Source organism: Amphibalanus amphitrite, unplaced genomic scaffold (assembly GCF_019059575.1).
Source record: "Amphibalanus amphitrite isolate SeventyFive unplaced genomic scaffold, NRLGWU_Aamphi_draft 000611F_arrow, whole genome shotgun sequence".
Lineage (NCBI taxonomy): Eukaryota > Metazoa > Arthropoda > Thecostraca > Balanomorpha > Balanidae > Amphibalanus > Amphibalanus amphitrite.
In genome coordinates this window covers 268,380-283,096 of record NW_024882105.1, presented here as the reverse complement: position 1 = coordinate 283,096, position 14,717 = coordinate 268,380, and the positions used below count along the sequence as shown (strand labels likewise).

The following is a 14,717-nucleotide window of genomic DNA, read 5'->3' as shown; positions in this document are numbered from 1 at the left end:
CCTGAAAAGCGAGACGCGATGAAGTCCTTTCTACGACATCACTCCACTTCAGATTGATCCAGACACTGACTTGGGTCGTGGCGGCAAAATTTTATATTCACGTTATTAGAGGGATGATCGATTACAACGTTTAACATACAATTATCTGTATAACGAGACACATTTCGCTTGATAACACCGTTGGCTTGGGGATAAATTGCGAACATTGGTGTAACGGCAAGCCGTTTGGATAACCAGGGAACCTTTAGTGAGGGTTAGCGAGCCTAGATGTAACGCAATGAAAATGTCCCCTCCACTTCAAATAACCCAAGTAAACGTTTCTCAAGTTTTCAGACCAGCGCACACTCCTTACAATTAAAGTATATAGAATCCCCAGTACGTGGCATTAAACAGCACAAAGGAAACGGGAAACACCAGCCTCGAATACTTGTCAATGCTGTTGACATCGTGCACCCTGGGCAGCGAGCGACTCAGGGCTGATGCGCCACGACGGAGTGAACTGAGTACCCTTCGGCGACCCCGCGCCGCTCCCGTCCCCGTCCCGGCCGGCGTTCGGCCCTCCGCGACCGCCGTGCCGGCCCTGCGCCTCAGAGGACCTAAAGGTCGCACTGTGCTCAGGTCGATACCACCACCATCGGCCTGGCTCGGTGTCCCCCCAGAGACGCATTCGATGTCTCGGCCGTCACCATCGCCAGCGCAGTTCGACACTCTGCTGTTGGCCTCCGCTCCACCGCTGACATCTCGCGGTTTTTGTGAGTTTTTCTTCTTGGCCCGGGCGCCCCAGTAGGTGTAGTTGACGGCGGCATACTCGAGCAGGGCGGCGAACACGAACACGAAGCACATGACCAGGTAGATGTCGATGGCCTTGACGTAGGAGATGCGCGGCAGCGAGGAGCGCACGCCCGTGCTGATGGTGGTCATTGTCAGCACCGTGGTGATGCCTGCGGAGGAGAGTGGAAGATGATCGGGTCAGACGTCATGAAAACTATGACTTTCGTCTCTAAGCATGGGGTGGTATTGCGTATTTATGAAACTTCGAAACAAAAGCTACTTGATGCTGAGTGTACGGACAATATAGTTTTTGGTGGTACTTAGGTATAAATTTATTGGTCGATGTTTGTTTTTGTTTTTGAATGTGCCGAGCGCCTAAACAAATATCTACATCGCAATCCACTTCGGCTTCTCCATCATTATCGCAATAGCCCATCAGCCTGATTGTCTCTCGCAGGGAGAGAGCCCCAGTAAGGGAGAGCAGAGCTGGGAGGTGTGGTGGGCTGGGAAGGAGTCGTGGTGGTGGACCGCGGTCAGAAAGCACGTCACGCACCCATCGATCAGCGCTGGTGTGTGCCGATCGGTCTGCTGCGGTGACACCCGCTCGGAGACCGTTGGTCAGTGATGTCACCAGCGGAGATCGAACAGCAGCGGCGTGAGAACAGCCGGAGAGGCGAGAGACCGAGAGAGCGCCGCGCGTTCACGACTAGCTGCTCAGCGGGACAGCCTACATTCAGGCGCTCAATGATAAAGCCATCTGGTGGCGATTGTAGTTACTAGAACTGTCAAAACTAACCGCTAGGGCGCAACCACAGTCCATTCGTCGCATTGGGAAATTGGGGAGAGAGAGAGGGGGGATATAAAGAGAGAGAGAGAGAGAGAGAGAGAGAGAGAGAGAGAGAGAGAGAGAGAGAGAGAGAGAGAGAGAGAGAGAGAGAGAGAGAGAGAGAGAGCTCGCGTACTTACCGAGCGCCACGCGAGCGCTGGTCGCCTCGTGGTTGATCCAGAACGACACCCAGGAGAGCATCACGATCAGGATGGACGGCAGGTAGGTCTGGAAGATGAAGTAGCCGATGTTTCTCTGCAGGCTGAAGGAGAGCGACAGTCGTTGGTAGACGCCGGTGGCCAGCCGCTCGGTGCGGTCGGTAGTGGCGTAACCGAGCACGGTGAACTGGGGTAGTTTAGCCTCCTCCACACCGACCACGGGCGTCTCCTTCCAGTACATAACGACGTCCTTCACCGTGTAGCCGTCTGTCGGCGGAGGGGGGAGGGGGCAGGGAAATAGGAAGGGTCTGATCAGATGTGATTGGAGCGGTCAGAAAATAGGAGGGGGGGGGAGGAGCAGCGGCCGGTGCTTTGGAAGGTCTTTTGTGGGATGAACGTTCAGCGGCCATCATTACGGAAGGATCGATTCAAGGTCACCGGCCGCACGAGGAGGGGGAGAAAAGTGGATTTTTTTGGGGGGACAGTCCAACAAAAGAAGTGTTAACAATTCCAGAAAAGCTGCTTTCATTGAGGCTGCTTGATGGTTCCTTTGCTCATTACAATATGAATAGTCGATTGTGAATTCCCGGTATTCGCTGCGCATAGCATAGGTATCAACAAATGCAAAACTATCGCATTGTACCCAAGCAACTGCGTTCAGCGAATGTCGCCTCTTTACCCAAACACGGCCGTTGTGAGTGATGACCGGCGGGCGCCCGGGGTGGGTCTGTATACCCGGTTACCACCAACACAGACCTCCGTGCTGACGTTACGTTATTCCGCAGTGTGTGCCGTTTCCAGGGACGGGCGGGTCGACGGCCCTGCCCCGGCGAGGACCACCATTGAGTAGGCATTGATCTTCACTGTCACAGTGGACAGCAACGGCCGTCAACGTGTCTGCATTCATCGGCCGCCCTTGGGCAGTGCAAACACTGCTGCAGGGCGCTCAATACGCGGGCGGACCGCGGTGGTTGGTCCATACCCCATGGGTCGTGAGCCGACCCTACCGGTCGCGGCAGGCTGGCCGTAGCTCTAGAGGCCACGGTCATGGGCACAGCACGAACCGTGGATGAACCGTTTACCGTGCCGGGGATAGCGAAAATGGCTTACAGCAACGCAAAGGTCGAGTTCGAAGCTCAACTTTCATGTTGGTCGGCAGACCCCTGCCCGAACGTCAGTTTACCGGCGATTAGTAGCCTATTCTCAATATTTTGCTTCGTTTTATTCAAGCTTTTAACTTGTGTTTCGAGTTAACCCGCGCCTCGTAGGGCTATCGGCGGACCCTACCACCCGAAGGGGGAGGGGAGGGGGGCGTTTCGGCCCCCACCAGGATCTCGGAAATTTACCGTCCGATTTTCAAAATTCAAACGGCGTTCGATAGCCCCACCGGGGAACTACCTTGTGACCAAATTTCATTGACCTACGTCAAACCGATAACGTCACAGGTCAGGTCAAAGGTCGGATTTTCACCGTTCACAGGCATTTCAAGAAATGTGTTGTGAAATCGAGTAAATTGGTAAGTTATTGAAAAACATCGATGGTAAATTGTTCGTCAAACACATACTTTGTTATCTGAGGTCACTGATACCAGGTCAGGTCACAGAGGTCAGGTCACTGGGGGTCACAATATGAAAGTGTCGTGTGATACATGTTTTATGGTCCATTTTACATGACAAATGCGATTATGTGGGTCAGGCAGCCTTTGGGGCCAGCCTAGGTCACGTTTTGGTGAAGGTCAGGTCAAGGTCAGGTCAAATTAAAGGAACTATCCCACCTTCTAAAATGTTGTCAAAACAGTTAAATTGTGCCCGACTTTTTAGATTGGATGACCAGGAACACGGTTCTGGCATTTATTTTTCATTAAACATCTTAGGCTTCCCATATTCCAAACACAAACTTTCAAATATGTGACGTCACGGCCCAAAATTACCTCCTTCCCCAGGCCACATTACTGCCATAAAGCTGATTCTTTTTACTCTGTAGGCACCACAACAAAGTTCAGACCAAGTTTTAAGCGATTTTTCAACGAACAAACCCATTTAAATCAGAATGACTAAACGAGGTGACGTCACACTAACGGTCGCTCCATGTTGAAGATAGGGCCTTGCGCAAGGCCCATTTTCAAATGAAGGGAACGAATTTCTTCAACACCAAGAGGCCGCGGGGGTTGCAACCTAGATAGATAGTGGTTTCTGAACCTCGCCGCAAACTTGGCTATCTCAACTCAAACCCCATGTTAAAGGTGGGATAGTCCCTTTAACCCGCGCCCCACTGGGGTCTGTGTATAACACGCCCTACTGGGGGGGGGGGGGGCTATTCATAGCCCCCCTCCTAACTCTGAAACTACTGGGCCGATCGTCAAAATTCAAACGGCGTCTGATAGCCCCGGAAAAAACTGTCGAGCAAACCCTAATTTCATTGACCTCGAGGTCACCGATGACGTCACAGGTCAGGTCAAAGTAAAAATTATTAGCATTTTGGCTTGTTCACATTTTGGGCTCTGGCCGCCGTCTTACAAGTCAGGTCAGGCTCATTTTTGGTTTCCACACTCGTGAACAGATGCTCTAGATACCTTGAGGGTACCAAACTTGTACTTTGATTTTCAGGTCAGGGTCAGGTCATCACAGGTCACGGAAATATTATATCATGCGTCGGTCACGTGACACATGTTTTATGGTGCATTTAGGCCATATATTTCGAATTTGATGTCGTCTGTGTCATTCGAGGTCATTTTGAGTCGAATTTAGTTTAGGTCAGGTCACTTTCAGGTCAAAAAAGGTCAAATTTTGAAGTTAAAATTTTTCAACAAAAAAGGTGTCTATTGGATGCAGTTTGAGCTCAGGAACACGATGGTGCCATTTATATTGGTGTACGATGTCAAATACGTACTGAGAAATTGATTTGAAAAATTAATAATTGTGAATTTTTTTGCAATAATGCGTATAACTTGGCCATTTTTGAAGATATTTAGCTAAAACTTGCTAGAGTTAGTTATAATCATGCGTTCTGTCACATATATTCCGGTTTTTTCGAAAAGTCAAAAACTTTTTGCAAAAAATGTAAAAATATAAATTTTGAATATTATTATATAAAATTTTCGAATTTTTCAAAATTTTGCAAATCCGAGATAGCAGTTTGATAGCGCGGTCAATTCTGAGTCCTTTCATGCAAAGAAATTGGATCTAGCTTAAAAACTGAGCTCTTGGGAGCGATTGCCGTGGTTCCTGAAAATTTGCCCTGAAAATTTCAAGTTCATAACTTTACCAGGGGCGGCTCCAGAGCACTGGGAATTGGGGGGTCCTATTCGTGAAGCGAGTCATTTGGGCGAAGATCACGATGCTGATGTATTATAACTGTATGCACCAGTTTTACGAACAGTGAATGAAAGGTATCATGTGATAACATATACAAAGTTATTGTGCATCCTCTTTTGACACGTTTTTGCTATAATAGGCGGATCCAGGCGTCCAAAAGGGGGGGGGGTATGTTTTACCTCCCAACATAGGTGCCCTGACACCGCCTATGCATGACCAATACAATTGTAGTCGTTCCCTCATAAGAAAATTGTAACATAACAAGACCATTACCACCCTTTTTAGAAACAGTACCAACAAAAACCTTATTTACTATACTTTTTGTGTACCCCCAATCTCAATGATCTGTATCCGCCTATGATTTTTGAAAATGCATATTTTTAGGATCCATGTGAATTCCTGGTTCATTCTCTATCGATCGGTAAAAGTTGCGTTAAGATTGGTTCAGAAACCTGGCCGTGATAAACAGTCTAAAATGTATCTGCAATTTGCCCGTTTTTACCCCCCTCTACCCCCCTATTGACATTTTTTTAATTTTTATTTTTTAGAAATGTAGATCACGTTGAGCGAAATCGAATGCCGTTTGAATTTTGAAAATCGGCCCGTTAGATCTCGAGATATCAAGGGGGGGTCGTAAACAGCCCCCCTGCCACTAATAGGGGTAGCCAGGAGCCTGCCACTAATAGGGTTAAGTAAAACGCCTATGTCAAACGCCTACTTATGACTTTTCTCGCTGATTTACACTATTTGTAGTCGCTCTTTCACACGATCGCTCTATAACCCGTCGCCCTAGTTTTGAGGAATCACTCAAGTCTGTGTGTCGCTGTTCTGAGAGTCGCTATAGACACTGTCGCTATTGTTTCCAGTCGCTGTTTTTCGGTCGCTGTTTTCTGTGTCGCGGTTTGACACGCACACGCCTAATATATCACAAGATGCAAATTAGACGATGTCGCTGATGATAAAGTATCAGCTCAGCTATCAGCTCAGCACTTAACAACTTCAGACTTATTACAAATGGCAAAGACCTACAGGGTCCATTGTCTATGGACTGGGGACGTTTACTCTTCCCTCCCGTTCTCCCTTTATCTCCCCTCCCCCTAGGCTCACTGACAGCTCTCGATCTCGACGGTGCAGTTTTGTTTGTCCAGCGGGTAGTTGTGCAGGTCCATCATACAGGCCAGCGTCGTCGTGAAGCGCATGCCGTACGTGATGCTTCCGTCGCCATGGAGACGCACCATCTTGTTTTTTTCCGTCACATCGTGCAGGTAGCTGCCGAAGACGTAAGTTACAGTTACACAATACACATAAATATCGGATTATCCAAAAGATAATTGTTTTAACCCTCGCATTTAAAGGGGAGGGGTCGAGCGAAACACCCTCTGTTTTTCGCGAACAACTCGCGCAAAAAGCTGCGCATCCCGACGAAACTTTCAGTAGGCTCGAATTTATAAATTTTATACCTACCCGAAAAATTGCATAACCCTGACCCGAATAATCTTTGACCTGTGACCTGTTTCTTGAGACCATGTCAGGCCGGAATCGCGATTCGGCGTAGGTATGACAGCGTTTATTTTCCGCGCGTTTCCAGTCTTTTTTTACTCTTAACGTTCCAACATGTGAAATAATGTTTGTACAATACATGGCGAGTGTCAAGATCACGTGAAGGTCAGGTCAGGGTCCTGGGATGATCTTAGTTCACTTTTTCAGTTTTATATTTCTCTATGGTAGTTTTTGGAACTGATTTCGAATTGCGAATCCATTTGAACATTTACGAAGTAGTTTTGGTGCCTACGTAGTACGTAACATGTTACGAAACTGTCGGTGATGGTTGACACCTATTGTGGATAGCCGGTAGGACGCATACTGGTTGACCTGACCTGGCCCAACCCGACCTACCCCATAGGCACGACTATGCATCATTTTATCAAAACTAAATTAGCTTCGTAATCAGCACCCCGAAAAAATCCATAACAACACTTCATAGAGTTATAACAGCTGCCCCCGATTTTCCTGACTTGGGTAACTGACCTGACCCAAAGGGTCAACCGATGACCTAGGACCATGAAATCATCGCCCGTTCATCGGTTTCCTCTCGTCACGGGCAACATGCTCCTTTTTTCGAGGAGCTGTAGTTTTATGAGGGCATAAGGACGGGCCCGTACTGGACCTCTCTCCCTCTATACTTAACCCGGCAGTTGCTGGGGTATTTCGCCACCCGCCGTTTGCTGGGGGGGGGGCGTTAAACGTCCCCAGCCGATAACTCGAGAACCAATAGGCGCAGCGAAACGCACGAGGCGGCAAACGAAAGAGCGCGACGAGACGCTTCAGATGAGTACTTTAAAGTTGAATTTTGAGGTCACAGGTCGGGTCAAGGTCAGGTCAAACACCTGAAATCGGGCTTTCAGTAGCATGGACTTCAGGACTTCGCAATGGGCGCCTCTCGCCATAAACTCTGTCAAAACGGTGCACAATCCATCTTATAAGCCTACAAGAGTGTCAGCTCCATGTAGGGGTCAGTCAAGCATAGGTCAGGGTCAAGGTCAGGTCAACCGGGTAGGCACATATCCCCGAAAATCAAAACTGATATTCGCAGCCTGTGACACATGTTTTATAGGTAATTTGGGGCGTAGAACACGATGGTGACATTCATTTTATCATATGTGTACGTGTTTGGCTCAAAAATTTCAATTTAAGAAATTCATGTATCATGGTCGTGAAGTAGTCACGAAAAATTGCCAAGATTCAGTTCAAGATTATGGAAAATGCGGAACGATAATCAATAATCGAAGATAGCCATTTGATTTACCATGGTATTGGCAGTCTAATGGCGTTTACGGCATGTCTGTATGTCTATTCTGTGATTTTATATGATTTTTTGAACATATGCCGTTTTTGGTCGAAAACTCAGAAATCATGACGTCACTAAAACCTCGATATCTCAAAAATTTTCCGACCGATTTTTTTAAAACTTTGTCACAATAAACTTCAATCAATTCCCTACAGGTACCCAAAATTTGGCGCGCCTGCGGCGCGCCGTTTTTATGCTATGGCCCGGCGCAAAAAAGTGGGGGCGTTTAACGCCCCCCCCCCCAGCAACTCGCGGGTTAAGGCGTCGTAAAAGGCCAATAAGATTACGGGCGAATGTAAAAATGAAAACAAACAGCACTGATAGTTGATACCCACCAGCTCAAAACGAAGTGATTTGGATTTGGATATAAGATTACAAAAACAATTACCTGTTTTTATCATTGACGAAGTACGTGTCTGGCACCCAGATTTTCTCGGCGAAGTCGCCGGAGAGCGTCAGCATGTCGTCCGTGCTGCTGAACGAGAGCCGCTCGTCCTTCCAGTACTGGTTCAGGTACATGGTGATGGTGTAATCCTGTCAGCACGCGGTGCCTTATGTCAGCCTTATGGTGAAAGGGAAGAGTAGCCGCGGTCAAAGCTAAGTGATATAGACACATTGGGATAAGACGGTCACGACATACGCCCCCTTTCCCGCACTCTGCCGCAATCGTATTGCCGTTCAACGTGTGTACATCAACTAAGCCAATATTTCAAAGTCGGTTATCTGCAGCAGCACCGATCCAATTCATTTTGTTTCTCTGAAGCCACTGGCGATATGGCTGCTTTAGCGCATGGCCGAACCGCCAAATACCACGCAGCTTGCAAGTTATACATGCAAGCTGCGTGAAGCTTGCATGTATGCTTACAAGCTCTGTATGTATGGTGGCGAAAAACGCCATTCATATAATGAATAATCGTCTTCGTAACTTTTTGACTGTACTGTAAGGTAATAAAAAACAGGGGTGCGGAGCCGGAGCCGGAGCTGGAGCAGGAGCCGTGAAACAATAATACCCCAGAGCCGGAGCCGTCAAAAAAGGGGGCGACTCCGGCTCTTTTTTTTAAGAGGAAAATTTATTGACCTCGTTCGGTTTGACAGTAAAAAAAAAAACAGTAAAATATGTGTTATTCAAAATATGAAAAAAGCCAAGGCCCTAAAAAAAAAAAAAAAAAATAGCCTTGTTATGCAAATACAGTAGCAACGTGTGTCGTGTACCAATCCCATCGTCTTTTTTCCACCCGTATTTAATTGCATAGGGGATGTACTGAGTACTGGAGCCGGAGCCGGAGCCGCCGGAGCCGGACCATTTTACTCGGAGCCGGAGCCGGAGCCGCCATGACATTTCACCCGGAGCCGGAGCCGGAGCCGATTTTTTTCTCCGGAGCCGGAGCCGGAGCCGGAGCCGTCTGAGAGTTCCACGGCTCCGCAATGAGTCCGCATCCCTGTAATAAAATGTAGCTGGTTGTCTGATTTCATGATGACTCTCCCGTCGTTCCTAATAGGCCAAACTCGTAAGCAAGTAGTAGTAAGAGTAGGAAGGCGTCTCTGCAAACCAGCCACTGAGCATGTATTTGTCGTTTATTTCTCCGTGTTTTGTGCAAGTCGATCACAGTTTAGGGGACGCATCTCGTAAACCACACGACAGTACAGATAAGTGGCCATACGTTCCAAGCAAAGATCGCTTGTCATTAGTTTTTGGCGAAAAAAAACATTGATAAAAAATTAACATCTTTGGACTTCTAACTCGAATGCCTTCGTACAACAGAAAATAAGTTGAAATGGAATGACGTTAGACTCTGGCGTCGATCAATCCTAAGTCTAACGAATGAGGCAGAGTGCAATAAACTCTTATCACATGTTCACGAAGACGACAGCGTACAATCAATGACGAACGGAACAGTTACAGGCACTGAGAGACTGTCCCAGTCATCCGCCATCAACAAAAGTCACAGTAACTTTCAGTTCCATCGCGCATTTATCAAAAGCTCAAAGTACTACAGCCACCGGGCTAGTACAACTCAGACAGATTCTAAGCATCTGAGCAGCTGTGGTGGTGTCGCTGTACGCTAGTTAGTCGCTGCCCCGCCGTCTACGGCAACTCTACTTCGGTCTCCGGCTGGGTGGTGCCGTCGGTATCGTCGTCTGGTGTCGGGGTCGACACCGGCGGACGCGGCCTCCGGCGCCCACCACCGCTGCGCCGGCGCCCGCCGCCGCCGCTGCGCCGTCCCCCGGGCCGTCCCCGCCCGCCGCGCCTCTGCCCGCCGCGCTGTCGAGGAGCCGGCGTCTCCGAGTCGTCCAGCTCAGTCCCCTCGTCGTCGTCATCTCCGTCTGTCTCCTGGCCGCCGCGGTTCTGTGACCTGGGCCCGCCGCGGCCCCGTCCGCGCCGTCCCTGGCGGAGCTTCCCGGACGTCAGAGGCAAAGCGTCCGTGTCGGCAGGGGCGTCGGCGTCGGTGTCGGGCGCGGCCGGTGCCGGCGCCGGCGCGTCTGCGGCGTCTCCTTGCTCCTCTGAGGAGCCGGCGCTGTCCTCCTCAGAGGAACTACCGGCACTGCCCTGCTGCCGCGCCGGCCGAAGGCGCTTGGCCCGCCGCCCGCCGGGCCGCTGCGAAATAGTGGACACAGTCAGCGGCAGTAGACGGTTTAGTGGTTGCCATTGTAAAACATAAGCAAATAGACAAAGGTTTAATAATATGCACGTTTTTTTCAAATAATTGTCTTATGACGGCTTGACGCCCGTTTTAATTATCTGTAATGGAAAGATCAGCACGATATTCTCCAAACTAATAAATCGTAACACTATAAAGCCGCAAGATCAAAACAGAGTACTTTAAAATGTCATCATTGGTAAAATGGAATCGCAAGTAATTTATTAAAACGTTGCTTTAATTACTAGACATGGTTCATGAAAACCGAAAAACTGCAGTTGCGGTTTATTCGAACAAATATGACTGAGACGAATTCCTGTGTGAAAAGTACGTTAGAATTACTTTCTATTGGATAAATTAGGTGAGGCATCGGCTGATGGGAAGCGATAGCTCACCTGCGGCCGGCCCTCTGCGGCCAGCAGAAGGGCTGCCAGGCACACGCACACCAGCAGCGCGGTGGAGAGACGCATCGTGATCGTATGACGCCCGCCGGCCGGCCGCTGCTTATATACCCGCGAGCGTGCACCCGACTGGGCTGTCACCGGGTCACATGACCGCCCCCCCCCCCCCCTGTGCTCCAGGGGTGCATGGTGGCAACGGTGCGGAGTAGGCATGGAGGGGAGGGGGGTCTATCGAGCCTGTCCGTGGTGCATACAAAGGGCGACCAATGCCACCTCCCTCCATACACATTACACACACACACCAGTCGGTAGTCGATCGGTGTTTTGGCGTCACCGGCGGCGGTTTTTTTACGGGAAATCCATATCGACCTAGACTTACAAACTAACGCATCATTTTCATTTATCACCTTTGAAATGGGTTACCGATGAAGCAAAGATCAGATGCTTAACAACTCGGTGAAAAATGAAATCCAACATGTGTTCATTAAGTTTCAAATTTCACTTAGAACTTATTGCACATTTCATACTCTGTCGGCGTGAATGAGCAGGACAGTAGACTCTCTAATAAACTGAAAAACACACAACTTCTCAACACTACAGCATACCCAAACGTACTGGCCTTTGTGGCCACAGGTTATGCCGAATTCAGCGAACCAGACCCCACCGAATAGCATTTCATGGGTCGATGAAACGGGAAACTCTTCTTCCTGGAAACGCAAACGCTTCCATGTAAAGAAACGTACCGAACATCGGCATATCCATAATGTTGTCTGTAATGGCATCCATGTTAGCTAGGCCGCTAGCTTACGCATGCTCGGCTGCAAATGATTTGGCATGTAGGTATATTTACTCATTGTGTAGTGTAAAAATTGACAATCTTCCGATTCCAACTCTCAAACAAACAATTGACAAGCTGAAATGACCATTGTGATAAGCTAATCAACAGAACAATGACTTCAATCGTTATATCGAAAACATATTATTTACTCAAATAATAATGGCCGTATTTATTTCACTTCACCCTTATTCGATTGATTTCCCGTAGAACTATACTAAATCACATGATTTAGTATAGATGTAATTAATTACGAGTATGTAATTAACCGATAAATAAGCCTGCATAAGCCTCTAGAAACGGGTGAATACGGGCTTTATACTTCACGGACAGCAAACGAGAAGCGCAACTTGCGGCTTTTGGGCTTTTTATTCATGATAATAGTCCTTTATTTAAAGTCCTTTACGGACTTTGAATGTTATCATTGGATTCAGGACTACGCTCCATTCTAAAATGTGTTTTAGCACGAAAGACTGATATAAAAATGTAACGCACATTTATCTAAGCTTGACTTCAACCATGCATTTCTCAAATGTGGAGCGTAGATCTAACCTCTGGCGAGTTTCGAGGCCATTCGCTCCGAGAGAATATCCGTCCCGGCACTTACCATGTTGACTTCCGATATGGAGTCGAAGCTGGCAATGTTCAGCTCCATCCCCACGTAGAGAGGCTGTCCTGAGAACAGACACGGTGGCACTTGTCAGTGGTCAGCTCTGTAGCGGCCGTCCTGGAAACGTCGTACTCAAAAGGAGCATGGGGAACGTCTGCAAATACAAAACTTAGGGGCATGAGTGTCAAACGGACTATCCCACATAGAAAACATAAATGAATCAGCATAAAGTGTTATCTCTACATTCATCTTCATTCTTCAACATCCAAAGCACATCCAATATTCCAAAGCGGTTAATTTCTCATTTCGATTTACTGACTCATATAACCGAGCGATATTCCTACACGCTCGCATCATGTCCCGGACAAATGACGTGCGTCGCTCTGGCGGCACGCGGTCATTTATTGCCCGGGCGCACGGCGTCGTTAGACGGGCGCTGGCATCGCGCACTGCCCGTGATGACGGCCCTGGCTCGGCGCCACCGGTTAATGTCGCAATCATGACGGCATTGCTATTCAGCAGCGGCACACAGCCAGCCAGACGGAGCATCGGGGCAAGGAGGCTTTTGCAGGAGGTTTCGCAGGAAAACGCTTTGCGCTTCTGAGAATCGGAGTTAATAGGAGTCAGCCCAGCAAGGGGCGAGCGGGGTCGGTGAGGGGCCAGGGGGTGCATTCCTGAGGAGACAGCTGACCTAGGTCGATCTCCCGGGCATCCCGGCCTGTTATTTGGTTATCCGCAATGGACTGGAAACGGTCCACTAGTCGTTAGCACGCTGTTAATGGTCGGGAAAGATTAAGGGAGAAATCTTAGAGGAGAAATGACATAGGATATGAGCAAATCTGGACACAGGAAACGCTTGTTGGCTCGAAACAAATTAAGTAGTATGTATATTCTGACATAACTTGACATAACTCGCCCACGAAGCCTAAAATTTTGAAAGATGCGCACCACACGGCCTCCAGTGACTTTGTCTCCCTAACAGCAGAGCCCGTTGCGTAAATAAATAGAATGCTGTGGGTAATTGTCAAATTGGTGATGCTCGTAATCGAAACTTACCTCCAAAGTTCGGTCGCAGGCGAATATCGTAGCCAGTAAGCAACCGGTAAATGGTCTTGGTCACATTGCCCAAATCAGGAGTGGCTATGCCGACTTGCGTGTGCGCACAACTGAAACAGAGACAAAGCGGCGTCAAACGAACGTCAGACGAAAGCGGCAAGGCGAACGATCGTGACAAACACTCTTGGACTCCTAGTCCTCTTCGATGTTGGGACGCGGGACGCAAAAAAAAGTAGTCTCCACTCGGCTTAGCTCAAGAGGTCGTGATATAGAACAGATGAAAACCGACCCAGCCGGACTCATTTGGCGGGACTGAGCACGCGCTTTTCTGAATCTAAATGCATAGATTTCCAGAAAGAAGACGGTGACATGGCTCACCTAATTAGAGGGGCAATAACCAGCAGTGAGAGGAGCCCCCGGCATGTTGATGCCATTTCAGGTGACTAGTCGGGTTTCCAGCTGTCCGTAGCTCAGGATCACCGCGAAAGTCTTCACGGATCGGTTTACAGCCAAGGAGCCAGTTGTCTCGTCAAACAGCGATGTACGACGTGAGACGCATCAGACTTCAGCTGGCCGCTAGTCGAGATCAAGGAAAGCAGCAGACGACCAGTGCCGTTCCGCTTCCAGAGAACGGTCGAGCAAGGTGCGAGCCCTGTACATCACACATTCACAACACCTGGTCACTTTGAGTCAGTTAGACTGAAAACACGCCGGCCACCACCTCATGTAAAATGTCACGCCTAATCTCACCACACTGTCCATCTCCTCAGTCATATACACTTCTCCACAGACAGCCAAGTCACCACCTCTTCACCCAATACCCTTCTGTTGCCACCCGGCCGGTCACTCACACCTCCCGCCCCCTGAACCACTCGCCGAGATGAACGCCGCCCGGGTAATGTCACTCTGCTCAAGTGATCAATGCTCTATCTCTCCTCTCTGCCTGTCGGCCCTCTGACGGGCTGTAAGGCGACACGGTATAGCATCGAGTGTTGGCTGACCATACAGGTGGCAGCACCCTATGCTAGCTGTTGTAACACCATGGTGCGTGCGAGGATGACACAGGATCCACGCGAACAGACAAGGTTCCACCTGGCTAGGAGCATGACATCGAGCATGGCATATCGCTGGGTGTCTAAGCATGTGTTTCAAGAGCCACTCGGCTTCAATGTGTCTATATATCGTGACTGTGTCGAACCCGATTAATCGGCGCATTTACTCTGCGCTCAACTTCCCACACTTTTCCCCACCACACATCC

General features: G+C 48.9%; 1 protein-coding gene across 1 annotated transcript; it reads right to left on the bottom strand.

The window, feature by feature from the left end:
- Positions 1–70: 70 nt before the first annotated feature.
- LOC122363234 (gamma-aminobutyric acid receptor subunit beta-like) lies at positions 71–14,356 on the bottom strand. Its single transcript, XM_043332245.1, has 7 exons — positions 13,837–14,356; positions 13,459–13,568; positions 12,400–12,467; positions 8,306–8,451; positions 6,181–6,338; positions 1,738–2,022; positions 71–941 (listed from the first exon to the last, which is right to left on the bottom strand). Exons 1-7 carry the CDS (start codon positions 13,890–13,892, stop codon positions 355–357), a joined length of 1,410 nt encoding a protein of 469 aa, XP_043188180.1. The 5' UTR covers positions 13,893–14,356; the 3' UTR covers positions 71–354.
- Positions 14,357–14,717: the final 361 nt, after the last annotated feature.

Bases quoted from the DNA above. Each gene is read 5' to 3' on its own strand.
- LOC122363234 (XM_043332245.1), bottom strand. From the start codon at position 13,892: ATGGCATCAACATGCCGGGGGCTCCTCTCACTGCTGGTTATTGCCCCT. The intron at 8,452-12,399 runs GTAAGTGCCGGG...GCGTGCTGACAG, and splicing joins CCATATCGGAAGTCAACATG to GATTACACCATCACCATGTA. The intron at 6,339-8,305 runs GTAATTGTTTTT...CGTCTTCGGCAG, and splicing joins TTCGTCAATGATAAAAACAG to CTACCTGCACGATGTGACGG.